We start from the raw sequence: 20,589 nt of genomic DNA on the forward strand, positions 1-20,589 counted from the left end.
ATAGTGCGATTCAACAATATTATTATCAGCCATACATAGTCATATATTGCAGCCATAAAATATATTGTGAGCATTTACTGGCATAAGGTATCAGTTTGCTTCTGTCACGCAGCTGTTTGCTATGCATGCTAAAACATAAGATAATACTAAATATTACAGGGCTGGGAGACATTGAGAAGAACATTTGCTAAATTCTACAACATCTTGTAGCTTAAAATGCAGGGCTATAAAGATGTCATATGTCCAGGAACAAGTCAATTAGCAAGCTAATGACAGCTTATAAAAAAAGGTCAGCGTGTTATACATCTAAGCCATTAAAACATGGAAATCTAGTTGACATTCCAATATCATATATTGAAATCACAAGCATACATAGACTATATAAAAGAAATTACAAAAAAAACCCCCCAAAAAAACATTTTGTATCAATTAGAACATAATCATCCACATCAGGGCCGGCCTTAGGGGTGTGCGACCTGTGCGACCGCACAGGGCGCCATGGTTGCAGGGGCGCCTGACTGGGACTTAGATTAAAGCATCGTTTTGGTTTTTTTTGTGTTTTTTTTAAAACTTTATTTAACATCATTCATGTTAAATAAAGTTTAAAAAAAAAACGATGCTTAAATCTAAGTCCCGGTCAGGGGCGCCGAGCGGTTGCTCGTGAAGTTCTCGGCAACCGCTCGGCGCCCCTTACTCTCCGTGACTCCGTCGCTGTGCCGGCATCTCATGTTGAGCGCCGGACTATTCCGGCTCTCAACATGAAATGCCGGCACCGCGGCAGAGAGAGAAGACGGATGCCTCCCGCTCTCACCGCAGGACTCCGGCAACAAGGTAAGTGGGGGGGGGGTGTAGTTTGAAGGGTGTAGTTTGAAGGGGCAGAGGGGGGGGGGTGTAGTTTGAAGGGGCAGAGGGGGGGGTGTAGTTTGAAGGGGCAGGGGGGGTGTAGTTTGAAGGGACAGGGGGGTGTAGTTTGAATGGACAGGGGGGGTAGTTTGAAGGGGCAGAGGGGAGGGGTAGTTTGAGGGGCATGGGGGGGTAGTTTGAAGGGGCAGTGAGGGGGGCGCCAGAGGAGTAGTCCGCACAGGGCGCCACAACGCCTAAGGCCGGCTCTGATCCACATCATGTTTCTTGTTCGCAAGCGGTCCTCTTCTTCAGGTTCTAATTCTTTTGTATGTGATTGAGCGCTTCACCGGGGGGAATCCACTCTCTTGCCTGCAGGCATTTCCGCGCATATTATTAATGGTTTCCTCCATAATGCCATCACTGCAGTAATCGTTAGTTTCCTACAAAAAGCAAAGCATTGTATCAATGCCTTCACGTTATATTTGGTACGTTTTGTAACTTGTTCTGTAATGTCTGAAAAATTGCTTTAATATAGTATTTTTGATGCATTTAACACCATAACTTACTTTACGTTTCAGTCCATTATGTCCATTGATGGTAACTTCTGATCTGCTTGTGGTAGCTTCTTCCAAGACTAAAAGACAAATATAAAGAAACGTGAGTTTTTCCTATATATATATATATATATATATATATATATATATATATATAATTATATATAATTATTATTATATTTTCATGAATGTAAAAAAATGAAATTGGATATATACGGTGGTGACTGTGGAGCAATTGGCAGAAATATTTTTGTGGTTTCCATCACAATTGGTATACAGTTAGAACATTGCTGCAAAATTATTCCTAGCCTAAACTATTACAGCAAGCAATTAAAAAGTACCATGCTATGAAAACCACTAGTTCAGACAAGTTGTTTAAGGGAAAGTCACGCGATCAATTAAAGCAATTATAAAAGATTATATATGTTTTAATTTCTGAATTATAAAGGGGAGGTTAGTAAAAGACAAGTGGGTGCAAAGAGTATCACTCTATGATTGTATAAATATATAGATACACATATATATAGATATATATATATATATCTATGATAGCACATTGCATGTTATCATACACAACACTTGTTTGTAAGAAATGACTTTGCAAAACACTATGCCTTGCACTATTGTATAAAAACAGATCTTATCTTTACAGTGTTCCATATAGATGAGGTTATTGTATGTATGCTTTTTTCCTTACTTACAGTAAATGTAAAGATATCAGAAAAATTCCTTAACGGGTTCTTTGAGGATAATCAGTATATGGGTCAATAGATAAGCGTTATTACAAGTAACCTACGTTCTTGGCAAACACTAGACCTAATTTTATAGTCCTTGGCTTTATTTGCGTGTATTCCATGTCATTGCTGTTCATATTTCAGACACAGCTGATTCACACCTGTCATACGGGAACAAACACCATCTCATTTCTGGGACAGAAATATATGTCATCTTCGAGGGGACACTGAGAATGCAGCTATGTTTTCTTACGATATTATTTCATTATTAGTTATTAATCTCCCTTGCTGGATAAAATATATATCTGTTCATAGTGAGTGGGGGCAGTGTTCCCTCTAAGCTGTGCGCTTGTGAGCACGCATATAGCTTTTTTAGAGAGCGCACATGTCCAAAAATTGTGCGCACAACAGTTTTTCCCAAAAAAAGAAAAAAATAATTTTTTTGAAACTTTATGCGGCGCGGATATTGTGCGCACAAAATTTTTGCTCTGTGAAACTTTTTGCACAAGAGACATTTTCTGCGCACGCCAACTAAGAAAAATTAGATGGAACATTGAGTGGGGGCTGTTTTTTTTTGTTAAGGTAAGTGATTGAATCTTTTTGTGAAGTTGGATATGTCAAGTTGAGCCAGAATGGATATATTGCTAAATTTATACACCATTTATTGGTGATTTAAAATTGTTAGGGGAATAAAAAGTCATCTTAATCATAGCCATCTATGGACTTAGTATTTAGATTTTAGTACATAACCATACCCCTTAGCATTTCAGGTGTCCAAAAAAGGACACTTTAGTTGGGCTGGAATGGTTGGGAGATATAACATTAGTGTGATCTTTGATTTATGTGGGTATATGCTCATACTAATCAGACCCAGCCAGGGCCAGCCCTACCATGGAGCAGAGTGGGGCAATTGCCCCAGGCGGCACTTTTGAAGAGGCGGCACTTTGCCGCCCCAAGCGCCTTTTTTTTTTAAGCGGAGGGGAGAGAGAGGGGCGCTGAGTGGTTTTCAGTACCCGCTCGGCGCCCCTCTCTCTCCTCTGCGAGCCCTCTAGCTCTGTGGCGGCTTGTAATGTTGAGCGCCGGAATATGATGTCATTTCCGCCGCTCAGCAGTAAAGCAGCGTGCACCGTGACAGAGCAGGGACAGTCGCCGCAGGACTGCTGAAAGGTAAGTGAAGTACAAAGGGGAGGGGGGGGTAGGGTAGATAATAGGGAGGGAGGGGGGTAGATAATGAGAAGGTAGGGAGAGGAAGGGTAGATAATGAGCGGGGGGGGCGGCATTTCAAACTTCACCCCCAGGCGGCATTATGTCTTGGGCCGGCCCTGGACCCAGCCATGGAGTTTGTAGCATATGCAGTGGCCATAAGTGTGATTTTGTGTCTATAGATGTAGGAAGGAGAGAAAAAGGCTTGAGACTCTCTCTCAGATTTATGGTCTAGAGAAGGTATGGGCAACATGCTTTGTGCCAGACTTTTCCCTTAAGGCCCCATGGTCTAGAACCAGGCTCATCTAGAAATTGTACATACATTAACAAGCTGGAGACACTAATACAGTATAGTTTGCAAGGTAAAGGTGTAAATTAATATATGTACCCATATGGTTATACTAGATGTACCCGCAACACAAATATCTCAGTCATACCTGTGAGAAACTCATCAATTGCCTCAACCACCATTTTAGCGTCTTCCATCGTAAAGCACATAGGGGGTTTGAATTTAAGAATGTTTCTATGAGGGCCATCCGCACTAAGAAGGATTCGTTTTTCTTTTAGCCTAAAGAGAAGCATGACAAACGTTAGGCTTGCCTGAAAATGAAATAAATGTTCAGCTGCATTTATTAATCACATGATTTTGGTGGGATCTTTTAGCTATGCTCCCGCACATGGTTCCATAAAATTCAGAGGCACTGCTGCATCTGAAAGCTTCTAAAACTCCATGGATGGTTCTGTAATCTTTCCAGCCACCACAATTTCCTTCAATGATAGACTACGTTAGTGTATACATACACTCCATGACATTTATGGCAAAAGCATCTGTCAGCTTTTTAGCAGCAACATGGATATCATTTTCAAGAGGAGGTGGAGGGGAATATTTTCTGAAGCACCTCGAGAAGAAACATAACCTAAAAATAGCCGATAGTCATGTGGTTTTACAGACCTTTATATTTAGATGTATAAAGTCTGGTAAGAATGTTTCTGTGTAGTAACAAAATTATCACCAAAATCTTAGATTTAGATTAATGTATTCCCCTAACGGTAAAACACCGAAGAAACCCGTGAGCTTCCTTCTGTAGTTCTGTAGCTGGAATGTGTTTAATATTTCAACGATGGATGCTGAGTCACCAACAAGAGCTTTGAAGGGTGATTTAAAGGCTTTAGTTTACCCGATATACTATTTACTTTGTGTACGGATGAACACATACATTCTCTCTATATATATACACTTGGTGTTCCTATGGAGCCTGTGATGGAAAGCAGGACACATTCTTTAACAGGGCTTAGGACACAGACCATATGGCTTCTATCTCACATACAACAGCTGTCACATTGCATACTGTCACTCATACCCTGCTTAGACATTTCCACCTGTTGTCTATCTGCCTGCCTAAAGGCTAAAGGAAGCCCAACAAGTTGTAAACAAGCAGAAACATCAAGTAAAACTGAAATATAAAAACCGTCAAGTGCATAGATTACTGTAACATAATAGATAAAAAAAGAGAGTTGTGTGGATAGAGCATATCACAGTATAACACTATTACTTCTTTTAGTAAATCCCGTGTTTATGCACTATAGGATTATACCAACTGCTGCTTTATTTTTTTGTGCACAATTTTGGAATATTTTCTTAAAATTTTAATTTAATGCTATGTAGAAAAAAATATTCCAGTTTCTATAAAGTGCACAAAATAGATGGAGAAAATAGGTCTTTTTTAATGACAGTTTACAACTTGATATTCCTTGTTGATAAATCATTGATAGTCAAGTAAATATGAGTGCTAATATTTGTGCAATTCAATACATTCTACCGGTGTAATTAGTTACAGAATTTACTTGTATATGATGTGCTGGGCTTCTGCTACTGCAGGAGTCCTGAGATGCCTGTCTTTAACCAGATCCACACCAACAAACAGGCCAACACCTCTGCAAAAAAAACAGAAGAGAAATTATATATCAGGATTTTCTATCGTTTCAACAAAGTAGCGCACTAGTGAGTCAGCGTCTTTATCAGGCACCCGGAGTCTGAATGTTATGCCCTTTCACCAAAACTTGGCACGAGTGCACATAGTCCTCCTATCTACTGCAAACAGGATTCATCTTCAAGTGTCAGCATTTAATCTGCCAGAACCCTAGCAATGTAACAGAGGTCTTCTTCATGAACAACCTCCTATGAGTACGATCATTCTTCAGAAACCTAGAGCAGCAAGGTATTGAAGGACCAAAGCCAACAAAGCCCAAGTAAATAATTCCAAGATCCCCCTCACATATTAAGCTATTGAAAATGGATTGATTTTGGAAGTCCATCTTAATACAATGGTTATTTCATTCGTCCGTTAATGCTTGTTATCTGGAAAAGATTTATCACTACAAATAAACCAATTGCCCTTGGTTGTAAATGTGATTACAATGATTTCTGAGCTTCCACATCACTTTACGAGCAATATTAGCCTAAAAGCTGCCTTTTACTGAGCCTGATTGAAAAACAATACAACAATTCCTGGCATTTTTTTTAGAACAGGACACGATATTTATACGTTATACATAATTGATAATAATTATTCTAAAGTAATCTATCTAGGAGTAGAAAACCTTCTGTACTCCAAGGTTTTTGTGTATTACTGATGCCTTCTAGATATGTATTTTACCTGACATCTCCAATCATTTGGTGCTTTTCCTTTAATTTATTCAGAAGTTCCACTAGATAGTTTCCCACTTTGATGGCATTTCCTGTTAGGTCTTCCTTCTCGATAATGTCCAGCACGGCCAAACCAATAGCACACGACACTGGGTTTCCACCAAACTAAATACAACAAACAAGATAATTATTATAGTAAGCACTTTTCTCTTTCTTAATATCTAAAGTTATGCTACCCATAGCCTAATCTTTTTTTTTATTATGTGCAGTTATCAACCCTCTTCAGAAACATGCAGTATCACTGCACTTATATGCACTTTTTAGTGTGAATATCAGGAAGAATAAAATGATGTATGAAGAAATAAGTGGCATATGTCAAACACTGGCACTTTTTGAAGTATACAAACGCATGGGGCCAAACTTCCAAGGCTGAATGTTCAGGGCCCTCTTCTCCTTCTATACCAGTAGCATTTTAACGAGAATCTGCTGGCACTAAATAAATAAATGTAATATAATCTCTTTGCTGCAACTCACCGTGTTAAAATATTCCAGTCCAGTGGCTCCAAATGCTTCTGCAATCTCTTTAGTGGTTACAACACATGACATTGGGTGCCCATTTCCAATTGGTTTTCCCATAGTGACAATATCTGGTACAAAGTCATCTCCTTGCAGTTGGAAACTCCAGAAATGTGTTCCAATTCGTCCAAATCCAACCTGGACTTCATCTGCTATGAATACACCGCCTGCTTTGTGCACAAATCTGAAAACAAAAACATTCTCCAACACATATACATACAAGGTCCCAGAAAAGTACAATTTAAAAAAAAATACTATTGCCATTGACATGAATGGCTAAATAGAGAGGTGCTTTTAATATTGTACTATGTAAATAGAAAGGGGTATATGATATTGTCAGCTATTTATTTAAAGTTAAGTATCAACCCCTTTATCTAGTTTTATAACATGTAAGAAAATATATAATGTATAAAAAGGATCGAGTATAAAGTTACTGAACTTTACACTGCATAGTACCAATCAGAAGAATTATTGTGGATAACCGACTATTCTGATTTCTGTTTCTATATGGTATTTTTTCCTTATGGTTCTAGGTGTTAGGTGTATATAGGGTGAACCCGTTTAAATATAAAAAATACTGTATTATGAGGTTGTGTACATACTCTGCCACTTTCTGGAAGTAGCCTGGTGGTGGGATAATTTGACCTCCACAACTTTGCATCGATTCAGCAATAAACGCAGCAATCTACATAAAAGAAGATGACATCAGAGCAGAGTCCTTCCTTCTACTCCCTGTAGAAATCTGTATTGATCCCATATTGCTGTAATCAATAAATCCAGTGGATTTTGGGAGACATTAGAAAAAATGGATCAACCAGTAATGGATCAACATTCTCTGTGCTTTAGGAATTGGAAATATTGTACACGACCATCAAGAGGTGTCCGTTTCCTGATAGATGTCACACACTTATTGACCATTATTATGTTCAAAACTGAATAACACATTTTTATGTTTTCTGGGAAGGGAAAACAATGGTTATGGAGAAGGAGGGGTTCCTAAGTAAAGAGGCATTATTACTGTCATCAACCCTGAACACAAACATACTTAACAATTACATCTAACAATCATGATCAAAAAACAAGATTGAGTAGAAATAGTCACACTCTGCTTTGTGGTCACTTTATAGTGTCAGCAAATTCAAAATAATTAACATATATAATATTAACTATTGTGCCAACTTAGACCGTTGACCGAAAATGTGAAATTAGCTGCAAAGGAAACAAGGCCAAGTAGCTGTGTTTGTTTGTGAATTGTGACTATTTCTACATCAGGTACTTATTAACTATTATGTTTTGACTGTGTATGTCTTCGATGAGCTCCCATAAGGCTGGAGCACAACCAGCCCCACCATATTTTTTGGAAACACCAGGTTATTGATCTATGAAGTCTGAATAAAGAAGTATGTACACTATAGTCGAAGAGACGCATAGAGTGGAACAGCATGGGGCTTTCCAAAGTAGATGAGACATTAGTCTTTAGCACAGCTTGTTCTGCAACTGGGAAACGTCATCAAAACCTATAATATGCAAAAAAGGAAGAAAGAAAAGGGAAAAAAAAGAAAACTGACCATTAGTAAAAAGGTTTTTTTTTTGTAAATCTTCTGAAATACAGGTCATTGATCCATCTAATCCTTTGGACTAAAAGAAGGTCTTTTTTCATACCACAAAGGCTGTCTCAAAAGATTAGACTTCATTGCAATGTAACATAAAGAAAAATAAATGTAATGATGAAGGAAGCAATTTTATTTTGTGTTAAGCCATCACACAAGTATTTTTGCATGTCTTTTAATTTGCTTTTCGGATTGCATATTTTCAAAAACATCTACATACTTTATAATTACGCTGAAATGGTAAAAAAAGATCAATCGTTAAAAGAAAACCTGCAAGAAAAAGAGTTTAAAGTAAAATGTATTGCTGTATAAAAGATAGAGAGTAGAAATTATGCATGCTTAAGCACATACATAAAACTACTTACTTTACTACATTTTACTATATTTTACATTTTGTAAATGCAAAGTCCCTGGCAACGTCAGTGGTTGTCATTACTGGACTCTGATCGCAGGATATTTTTAAAACCTTCTGGAATATTTCTTGGAAGGTTCTTTGTGTACATGTCATCCACAAACTCCACAAATTATTATAAACAAAATACAATACTATATCTTTCATGCTCTAAGTACTTTCCTGCAGCTATAAGCCACACTGTCTCTCTGCTGTAACTTAGAAAGCACCACAAAAGAAAAGTATGGTTGAGACAGTGGACACTTTAGTGCAGGGCTGCCATTTGGGCCCAATATTAACATCAGGCCTGAGGCACTTTCCTGTCACAACCTCCCAATGTCCAATTTCAACCAGGGCCCCTATGTTAATGAATTACAGCCCCTCCACCTTGCCTGATGTTAAAAGTCCCCACCTTGGAAACACTGCACTGGTATTCAAGGTACGGATGTGGTTTAGGAAAGTATGGAAACATGGGGAGCCAAGGGTCCTCCAGAGGCTGGACTCCATACTGGCTTTATCACCAGATGATAGCCCTGCTCGAGTGGGATACAAAGGATAATTAAATCTCCAGTTATTATGGTATTTTATTTTCTGATCAAAGAGGGGCCAAGAGACATCACTCAAGCAGAAAACAATGCCAGCAATTCATAGTCAGACTTTGGCTGTGCTAAGGAACAAACAGAACCACTGTTTTGTTCAGCACCAGCTGAGAAGCAGTGTCTTGGCAGCCCCTGCTGTATACCAAATGAGCTTGGCATGATTTAGTGCACACAGGGCGAGACCGGCAGTGATGAGGCGGCTTTGGCACTTTAAGGCCAGTGGCTGCCTGCTGACGTCAGTGCGACCGATGGATGACTATGCCCCAACATACGCTATATGGTGAGTGCGTGGCGCTGTTGGTCAGCAGCCCACCAGGAAGGTGGCAATTTCCCACCTTATGACTGTACAGTGTATACAACATAAAACAGAATCACAGAATAATGTTTTGCTCCTATGTGACTGGGTGTATAAATATTCCAAATATTCCAATGTATAAATATAACAATGTCGACAATTGCTAAGACTTTAAATACACTATTATGAAGTCAGCTGAAGGAAACTGTCAATAAACTGCAGGCAGATGGGCATGTATCTGAATAAATACGGAAAGGCTTATAATGAAATCCATGTTTAGGCAAATATTAGACAAACAAAAGAGGTGCAAAAATACTTCAATGGCATTTTGCAAGCAGATTTTGGTACTGCTCACTTGTTGTTTAGCATTCTATTTCTTTGCTCACCTGGCGATTGCTTTGGTGAGCTTCTGTAATGATCTTGTTTACTTCTTCTGCATATGCTGTTGCTGGGTCTGGGTGATCTTCCCTGTATATACCTCTATATGTGTCAGGGGAAGGAGCCTGAAATAGGAAGAAATAGTCGGTGAAAGCAGACATATATACCCGTCATCTGTATCAGACAAACGGTGGGTAATTAAAGCACAATATTAATTATCATCATTAGTAGGTGATTCAAGTTCAATGATGATACCAAAGACATCATGTGGCGTTCCAACAGGAAATTTTGATTGCAGTGTTGCCCGTGACATGATCTAAATATTGTGTCAATTATTTATATAAATTTGAAATTAATGAAATAAATCAGATTCTTTTCCAGTTTGACAATGTGTATTTTAGTCTGTTTCTAATTAATGAACTAATATCTTTTCTACTGAATATTTGCAGACATCAGTAACTTAAGTAAGGCAGTCAATTTGGACCAAATTTGGAACCAGGTAAGCAAATGACAGACAAGTTCGATGAAGTAAGCATACATATACGAGCAGTGGGCACTCACCACATGCACATATTCCTTTTTGGCATCACTTCCCAGCTGAAGAAATTTATACGGACTTATGTCAATCAGAGAGGTGACGTGTCCATGGTATGCACTAAAATAACAAAGAAAACAGGAATGCTAACATTTAGTTTCGAGCAAATAAAGAATTTAATAATTTGGGTATTTTCAATTTGAAAAGCAATAGGTACTCCTTAACGAGTTCTATAATGAGCAGTACTTTGAACTCCTTCCCAGCTGTGGAAGTGACAGAAATCAGATCTTAAGCTTCAGAAAACTGTAGACATCTGAGTTCTGTCCTTACACGAATGTCAATGTCAGCACTTATAGCTGCTACATTATTCTATTTTTTTTTAAACACAAGGTGTTAATGTCTAGTACAGTTTTATCAGCATTATGTTTTAAAAGCCTTTGGTCTAGTTCTGCGCTCCACAGCCGGATACCGCTTCAAAAACAAGGCTACAGATAAACGCCTTTGGACTGGAGTATCACAAATAGTCATAACAGTGAGTTCAGCACTCCATGGCATGCTCCTCATTGTCTGTGTGAAGTAGGAGTACATCTTCAGGCCATTTTTAGCAGCTCCACGCATGCTTCACAAACATGTTTCTTTCAAAGACAACCTGACCAGGGTTCAAATATATCATTGTCTCTTTGTAGAAGCTAGTTGTTCCTCAATGTCAATCAGACCTCACTCTGTTTACGACATCAAACCACTATTTACCCTAGAAACTACTACTACTACTACTACTCCAGCTTTCCATTTATAATTGGAGTTAATAGATTTTAAAAACTAAAAAGCTTATTCAAGGTATTTCTCGGATACTGGTGGCTCTGATAGCATTTCAATACCCAAACTTACTTTTCAAGGGTGATCACATCCTGATGACCGCTGTATTGTCGAGCCAACCTCAGTGCAAGGTCATTAGCCTCTGACCTACAAGGGAAAGTACAGCATGGATATAAAGCTTAGAGTGTAATCCCTGTCCTTAATTGTTCTTCGAACAAACAGAAAAACTGCTGTGTGAATGAATCTGCTATCTATAAGAATGTTTAACAAAAAGAATGTTATAATATTGCAGAATTGGACTGTGAAGTGCTGAATTCATATACACCACAGAACTGTTCTATGGAGGAGTCATGTTTTTTTTTTTTATTGTGCTAGTTAGCGATTGACTACACTGGGCATGGTCAGAGTAATTTTTTTAATAGCACATAGGAAAATATGTAGCCATAAAGCCCGAAGAATGGGGAAGAGACCAAAATTTACACAAAAATACCGTTCTGTCGTTCCTTGCAACTTGATTTTTGACTTTTAAATTGATATAACTTGAATGACCTCATTTCAGAAATCACATATATGCAACTGATTTTAAATATTATCCATAGAAGAAGTCCATAGTTTTTGGTTCTGTGGACATGCACTGCATCTTCTTTTCTGGGTACTGTGAAGCAAACTAACTTTGCTTCACTGTTCTTATTTCTCTGTAATAAAAATAATCGTTCCAGAAACTAGGAACATATCAGAACATTAAAAATCAATCTAGGTTACGGCAATAGGAAAACATACCCAGAGTTCACAAAGTAGCACACGGAAAGTTTTTCTGGGAGGGTGGCAGTTAAACGTTCTGCATACTGAACGAGATTGTCATGTAGAAATCTAGAGTTTGTGTTTAGTAACTCCATCTGTTTCAAAGCAGCCTTTGTCACCTCGGGATGGCTATGTCCAACTGCAGAATAAAGGAGTAATGCATTATTCACAGGCTGACGCTGCCAAAAGAACATATCAACTTAATGAGATCATATGACAAAGACCCCAGGCAATTAAGGAAGAGCACACCGCACATGATATAATCTGTGGTGCAGACTAATGTATTCCTTGTTAGATATTATTGATCTACTTACCATGAGCAACATTGTTGATACAGTCCAAGTAACGCTGTCCTTTTTCATCAAACATATACTGTCCCTTTGCCCGCACAATCTTTATTGGGTCTTTAGCAAAAAACACCTTGCATGATGGCCTGAAACAAGGGAAAACATTGTATTTTTTGAGTGTTCCAGAAACTCAAATGTCTCCACCTGGCCAAAATACATTAGAATATTTATGGATAGCTTTTTTTGTTTCTTCAGCTTGGTCAAAAATTAGGTTTTCAACTGTTGTGAACTGGATTTCATGGTGATTAGAACTTGGCCACAAGCCCATATTTTATGATGTAAAAGTGTAGATAATTCATGAATCTGTTAAACTAAGACTTAAGAGAAGAACTTTCTAGCACAAATAGCCCTCTTTTCCCTTACGTTCTTATCTCTGAAGTTCTGCCATTAGCGTTTGAATTGTTTCCAAACCTCTAATTGGCATTTTGGGAAGTGGAGAAATTCAAATTCAAAAGATAACAATGCCATTCAACTCTAGCACCAAAATGATTAGTTCTAGGAAGTTTGCTCTATCATATAATCAAAATAGAACAATATTTCAGTGTTTATAAGTAAAACTAGAACAGAACGGTTTAAAAAAGTAAATCACTCCTTACTTGACACCGTGAATAATTACAATGGCATAATAGCCTAGAGTCCTGGAACAAAATTACATTAATAAACAGGAAAAATAGAAACAGAAGACTGAGTCATCTTCAGAGAAGTACACAGAACGTACGGTATCTCTCAACTGTAAACAAGTATCCTGGCAATAAAACCAGACATCTACTCTACTGCAACACACAATTGTCTAAGCAAATGCAATACAAATGGTATGAAAATTACTTGCAGGACTTTACTTTTTTTTTTTCTGATAACAAGGCAAAGCAAGAATGCCAAAACTACATAATTAACCCCTCAGGATTTTATGGGATGTGGTCCTTCTTCAGGTCAGCACAATGGCTTCATTATACTAATTGTGCAGTGCACCAAAACAAAATGAACATGACTATCTATGGAGTTGTAACCTGTGTTAGAGGAAGATGAGATGTTGCAAGAATTATAAATCATAAAAGACCAGCCGATTGGTGAATTATTATTAATACATCAGTACATCCAGAAATTGGTCTTCTCTTTCTAACGCATGACCCTGGATGACTCCAAAGCCAGCCTCACCACAGACACACAGGGCTGTTGCTATGTTTTCAAACCAGAGAACACCCGGGCCAGGCGACATATAAGTGTTTTAATAATGATGCCTAGGGGTCTCAGGCACCACAAGCCACAGTTTCTCTAGAGCCCCAAGATCCTTAAAACCAGGCTCCTTGATGCTTTCCAGCTGGCAGTCTCTCTTTAATAATGTACTAAAATTAAAACCACAAGATGCCTTGTAATTCATTTTAATATACCAGATGCTAGCTTATGTTTAAATGAACATTTATATGTGGATGCTCTTTCACCCCATGGCTGAGAAATGAGCCAGAAACACATTCCTTTGCACTGTGTTGAATGCTACGTGGCAGAAAATTGGGAAGCGTGTAGTTACTGTAGAATTCCTCCTCTCTAGCAGTCAGTAAATCTGCACATTTTAGAAAACATTTGTTGTGACATCTATAAAATGAACGCATCTCTTCCTAGAACAATCCCTTCCTGGAACAACCATGAAATATTATGACTGCGTCTAATATTTATAGGCTCGCTGCTCACTCCTAAATCCAGCTACCATAATAGGCTACAGTACATCGACTGACTACATGCAATGATTTAAATGCCTTTGTGTGAGATGGTTGTAAACAAAGATATTAAGAAAAAAGTATATGTTCCGAAATTAATACCGCAAAATATGACATTTTTGTTCCTGTTGTAATTTGTTGTTGAGTTTTTGATGCATATCTGTTGGTTTCTTTAAGTCATTCTGTAGGAATTTTCACCTTTGTCATTCTGTTAGCATAAACTTGTCTTACATATGAACTTAATGTAGCGTTTAACTTTTTAGAAGGCTCTTACATGAACCCAGTGAACCGAAGCCTTAAAAATGAACTGCAAGAACTTCTTTGGTTGAGGGCAAAGGGAGAGGCCTGAGACTGGTTAGCTCCTATATGCTGATGTGTAGAAAACACCATATGTCTTGTGTAACTCTGTCTAAACACTAAGGATTTGTGAATTAAACACAGAAGAACTGAAACGTCTTCCTCTTTGCAGTGAATGGAATTTTCATGGCTAATAGGTTTTTGCTTTAAAACATCCAATGGAAGGAATAATAATTATTTGCACATCAGGCTTTAGCCCTTGCTACAGTGTATGCTGCTACAATAGTTTGCACACAATTCACTATGCTTGCTCTTGCCCTGCTCTTCATCTGTATTCGATCCTCCTGAATGTAAACTGCCCAATCCAGTAGCTCTGTTTGTCCAGTTTCACCAATCCAGTTAAATTTGTGCTTTGAGACTAGTTTAGTGTTAAGATTCTCCAAAAATGTGATACCTTGTAATGTGGCAAGATAAAAATCCTATAGCCATCAGGTGTGGCTTTGTGTTTGCTCTTTCACTAACTATGCTTGGTATTGTCGCTAGTTCTGTGTATCTGCTAACAATATGGGACTTTCAGGATCTGTTGCCCCTGGATATGGGGTGCCCTCTGGATGGATGTACATCAGCCTGGAAGAACCAGGTAACCAGGCCATGGTACCAAGAGTAACTGTCTACGTGTCCTACTTCACCACATAAGAACAAGGTGTTGGATGAAAATGATCTATTTCTTATGGCTGCCCTGATCCAAATAAATAACTTTAAAAGGTGATGTATTTTTCCACTCTGTAAAGGTTTCCCTGCTCTTGGCAAACCACTTCATCAGCTGATGACGAAAACTGCTGACACATTATTGTAGATAGCTGCGCTGTCCCTAATATTAGGACCATTCTGGAAAACTCAGAAAATGTAAGATGAGTTTCCCCTACTTCACAAGAAATAGTTATAAATATAATCTCTGGGATATAAAGGAACTACAGTCATGATCGGCTTTTGGAACTCTAACATACATGGTTTAGATCTCCTTTCTGACCTGCTAGTTAGTGAATTATTTTTGGTAGAGTAATGCCTATTTCTATATATGTAGTGTCTAAGGTAAAAATGGCATTTAAAATATTGATTTTTTTCTCATCCCTACAGTACATCAGTATCATTTAGTGAAACAAAGCGGTATTTCTGTACATTAACTAAATTCATAAAGACAAATAACACTTATAAAAAAACACTTAACAATAGTAGACTGTCTATGTTGGAATGTAGCATCTCTTACCCAATGTGTTTTTTCCTAAGCTCAATGGTCTTCTCCTTGGAGTATGGCTCACACATGTTTATGGCTGGCAAGCGGTCTTGGTACTTGTCTCTGGATCAGCTGTTCTTCCAGCACTTATCTGACGTTGAGCTGTAACCTGCTGCTCTGCACACTCATTCCCTTTAGCTATTTATATAAGCTAGCTATGCTTTCTAAGGACACTGCCTCCTTCCCTCCCTGTTCCACACCTCCTCACATTATTAACCCATGCACCCAGTGAGAACCAACAGCTCTGTACAGCTGTTCTATTTTACGCCTGTAAATGGTTAACCCAGTGTGGTTTGTTCTAATGCTCTGCGGAAATGTGACTGGCTTCCTGCTAGTAACTGTGTTAAGAAACTTCATTTGATATCAACAACCTTTGGAATATATATTTTTTTCTCAGAATTGTTTCATATTCTCGTGACTTTCCCCTCGATATTAGCTATAATAAATTGGCAAGACTCTGAGCAAACATCTGGGAGTCATTCTAGGTCTGCAGAGTATGTTCCAATGCAAGCTGTGGGAACTGAGGTTTATTTGGAATAATAAATGGCTCATCATGGAAAATACACATCACTGTTTGTTTTTGTTTTTTTCTCCCCTTCAACTACAGTGACTGTGCCAATGAACTCCTTGATGTTCACACTTTAGAGTCTTTAGTTAGTATTTAAGGATTGGTTAACAGTCCTGTGGGCAAACTGTATCTAGTAAGGACAAAAGGGCATTTTTCTTAGTATACTTTCTTGAAAGAATGACAAACAGTCCTTAAATATAACCCCACTCATGGGTGTCCATTGGACAAGACAAGAGGTTGCACTTGAACTTGAAATTGTTCTCCTATGGTGTTCTTCAATCAATGCTTCTGTAACAGGATCTGCTAGGGAGCCCTAAAATCTTTTTTTTTAAGGCAAAAAACCCAACCTTAGACATATCCTGAATGTTCTGGTACCCATTTTCTAACAGCTGGCCAACCAGTAGGCATAAAATGTGCACAAAGGAAAGGAAAAATACAAACCACAGGCATTCGGGAATCACTGAGTGTTGCTGAAATACTGACACAGTGTGTTGACTTTGAGGTATATCACTAGGCAGATCATGAGCAAAACTGGACACGTTACATACTTGAAGAACTACAATTTGTAATTAGTAACCCATTGCTATGTTGACACAATGCTGGATAAGAAAGGAACCAGCAAACATCTTATATATTATAACTGGACATATGAACATTTTTATGCAGTAATTTGATTTTCTATTGCAGGCACAGTGAGTTTGTTACAAGTTTCTTCAGCAGAAATGCATTACTGCATAGGGGAGTGAATTTGGTATCTCTTTTATGGATATGGCAATTAATAATATCTATTTTAGACCTACAGTTTTTAGAAGTAGCTTTTATCCATTCCCAACTGCCTCCTAAGGCACACCTAAAAAAATTAATATACATGCCTCCTGGGTACTCTAAACCTAGAAAAGGGGCATCTGGATGTCTGAACTTAAAATATACAAAGCACACTATGTCCTCGTTATTAGGAGTATATTTCCACTATAAGCTTTAGCATCCATCTCATCATGTCTGGGAGTTTCTAATTATTGAAGGGAAGCCCATATGGCTTTCTAGTATTATAGACTACAGAAAGACCTCAAATCCTACTTGGCTGTTGTCTATATCTTATGTCCATTATAGCTTTTGCCTATCAGATGCATTCTAAAATTAATGCATGAATTCACTGGCAGCAGGATATTCCACGTATTGGCCCCCGCCCAAGTGAACTTCTACTATTACGTCTAAGCATTTGATCTTCTAATTTTAGATTGACCTCTTAACATTTTCCTCTCTCTAATCCTTTAATTTGTTTAACTCACATCATCCTGTCCAACATTTTTTTTTAGTAAAGAATTAAGTATGAAGGAAAACCTGAACAATGCTAAGCCCCATAATTATTACATTTTCACTTCCGTTCAAGAGACAATCCATCTATCAAATGCACTTTAATGCATAAGGTGGCTGAATTTCCATTTGTCCCTATTCCAAATGCATGGAGGATTCTGCGAAATCACAGCTATTTTCCATGGAGAAATGCTGAACACATCTCCTGGCAAATGACACACTTATCATCTGCCAGTTCGAGCGAACACTGGGGGCAGGGGTCTATTCAGACCCACATTCACCTGCACGAAAGTGCTCCCCTTGAAAAGAGTAGCCAATTAGTGACCCCAATTATTGGACCATGGAAGAGAAGTGCAGATGCATCTTCAGAGCTACAGCTTCAAACTCAGGCAAGACAGTTTATTTCATGTTTGAAAAAGGCATATGAAAGTGCTCACAGAGTATGTTAATATGCTTTTTTATTTAGTGGGACTGTTAGGGACTGTTTATCAGGGCCGGCCCAAGGCAAAATGCCGCCTGGGGCAAATTTTAAAATGCCGCCCCCCCCCTTTTCTACCCTTCCTCCCCCCCCTGCCGCCCCCCCCTATCGCCCCCCCTATCTACCCTTCCTCTCCCCCCCCTTATCTACCCTCCCCCCCCCTTGTACTTACCTTTCAGCAGTCCTGCGGCGAGTCTCCCTGTTCGGTCTCGGTGCCGGCTTGTAATGCTGAGTGCCAGAAGACTCGCCGCAGAGTAGAGAGAGAGCCCCTTTCTCTCTCTTTCGCTTTAAAAAAAAAAAAAAAAAGGGCTTGGGGCGGCGAAGTGCCGCCCCTTCAAAAGTGCCGCCTGGAGCGGTTGCCCCACTCGGCTCCATTGTCGGGCCGGCCCTGCTGTTTATATAGCGCCATCAAATTCCGTAGTGATGTACAATGGGTAGAGAGGACATAACAAGTAGTATGTAACATAATTAATTGACTTACAGAGACAACAGGTGAGGAGGGCCCTGCTCAAACGAGCTTACATTCGATGTGCCATCGGCAAACTGCTTATTGTTGAAAAATCCATGCAAAACTGCTATACTTGCTTAGCACATATTACTAAATATCCTACTGACTAAAGAACTCTGCAACACTCTCATTGCATATGTAAACCTGGATCCCCACACTAAAGGATCATATATACCATATAGGCATGATGGCCATACCAGGCCTGTTATATCATATTCCCTTCCCTTATCTATACGTGTAAATATACAATTGTGCTCAAAAGGTTTTCATACCCTGGCAGAAATTGTGAAATGTTGGCGTTGATTTTGAAAATAGGACTGATCATGCAAAAAGCTGTCTTTTATTCAAGACTAGTGATCATATGAAGCCATTTTTTATCAAATAGTTGTTTTTAAATCATAATGATAACAGATATCACCCAAATGCAGGGGCAGGCTGGGCCGGCGGGCCCGCCGGACGGCCAGCAGACGAACATTCAAAGCAGCCGCAAAGTTAAAAACTAAGCGGCTGTGAGCGGGACTGGCCGTCGTACCTGGCGAGGGGCGGCCCGTGGGGGGGGGGCTCACTGAGGGGTGCTGGCACGCCTGCAAAAACGATGCGTGCGGCAACTGTGGCTGTGCGTCGGGACTTGATGTCAAATCCCGGCTCACAACACTGAAGCCACGCCCACTGCTTTCCACGCCCTCTTCACCGGAAGGACAGGACACAGAAGAAGAAGAAGAGGAAGAACGAAGAGGAGGAGGAAAAGTGACAGTGACAGAGGAAAGGTAGGAAAATAGCTGATTAGTAAGTGTGTGAGAGTGATGGGTGTTATGCTATAGTTTATGCTGAATGTTTGTGAATGAGGGTTTCAGATAGCATGGATGTGTAAGTGTAGGGGGATAGCATGGCATAAGGAGGATGTAATCACTTTCTTATCATGCCCAGATTCCAGCATGTACTGGCTGCCTAGGCATGATAGGAGTGTGATTGCTGTTATCAGTTATTTTCAGTCTAGTCCTACTTACTCACGCGAGCCGCACCTCAAAGTCCGGCGGGCCGCATTTGGACGCCCCTGGGCTAGATACTGACCCATGAGGATCAGAAAAGAACTGTAAAAAAACCTGTAAAACAAGGTAATGGAACTTTATAAAGATGGAAAAGCATAATAAAAGATATCCAAAGCTTTATTAAGCTACTTATTAAGAAGTGGAAAATTTGGAGATCTCTGGATACCAAGCAAAGGTCAGTTAGACCAAGAAAGATTTCAGCCACAACTGCCAGAAGAATTGTTCGGGATACCCACAGGTAATCTCAGGAGAAATACAGGCTGCTCTGTAAAAATAAGTTGTGGTTGTTTTAAAGGGCACATTACCACGAAAATGAACTGCAAGGTCAAGTTGCCAGAAAGAAGTCTTTACTAAGCACTAGGCCAAGTTGACTCTCCAGTGGTTACAGCAGAAAAAGGTGAAGGTTCTGGAGTGACCATCACAGTCTCCTTACTTTAATATCATTGATCTCAAACGTGAGGTTCATGCAAGATGACCAAAGACTTTGCATGACCTGGAGGCATTTTGCCTTGACGAATGGGCAGCTATGCCACGTGCAAGAATTTGGGCCTCATAGACGATTATTACAAAAGACTGCATGCTGTCATTGATGCGATACAGAATACACAGTATTAAGAACTATTCATTTTTTTCCTTGCTGCCATGTTTTGTTTTATAATTGTGCCATTCTGCTATAACCTACAGTTGAATATGAATCTCATAAGAACGTAAAGAAATGTGTTTTGCGAGCTCACTCATGTTTTCCTTAACAATGGCACATATATTAATTATTAACACTTCTCCAAGGGTATGCAAACTTTTGAGCACAACTGTTATCCTACGTTGCATTTTAGTAGCCCATCTGTGAACTATGGCTATATCCTGACACACCTGAAGTGACTTCCTGCTTATGTATATAGTTACATAGTAACATAGGCTGACAAAAAGACACAAGTGAATCAAGTTCAACCCAGCCGTTGATGCAGAAGAAGGCAAAAAACAAACATTGAAGCGATTTCCAATTATGTCCCAAAAGGGTAAATATTCCTTCTTGACTCCAA

At 39.1% G+C, this 20,589-nt stretch overlaps 1 protein-coding gene across 1 annotated transcript; it reads right to left on the minus strand.

Annotated features, from left to right (window-relative positions):
- Nucleotides 1–1,151: 1,151 nt before the first annotated feature.
- On the minus strand, nt 1,152–15,661 carry LOC149289326 (ethanolamine-phosphate phospho-lyase-like). Its single transcript, XM_089490722.1, has 13 exons — nt 15,606–15,661; nt 12,297–12,415; nt 11,962–12,121; nt 11,254–11,328; nt 10,392–10,485; nt 9,839–9,955; nt 7,160–7,242; nt 6,516–6,741; nt 5,992–6,146; nt 5,180–5,269; nt 3,772–3,902; nt 1,410–1,477; nt 1,152–1,283 (listed from the first exon to the last, which is right to left on the minus strand). The coding sequence occupies exons 1-13, from the start codon at nt 15,659–15,661 to the stop codon at nt 1,152–1,154; spliced, it is 1,506 nt and encodes a 501-aa protein (XP_089346848.1).
- Nucleotides 15,662–20,589: the final 4,928 nt, after the last annotated feature.

The sequence above is a fragment of the Sceloporus occidentalis genome, unplaced genomic scaffold, assembly GCF_023333645.1.
Source record: "Sceloporus occidentalis isolate IW3139 unplaced genomic scaffold, rSceOcc1.0.p SCAF_46, whole genome shotgun sequence".
Classification (NCBI taxonomy): domain Eukaryota; kingdom Metazoa; phylum Chordata; class Lepidosauria; order Squamata; family Phrynosomatidae; genus Sceloporus; species Sceloporus occidentalis.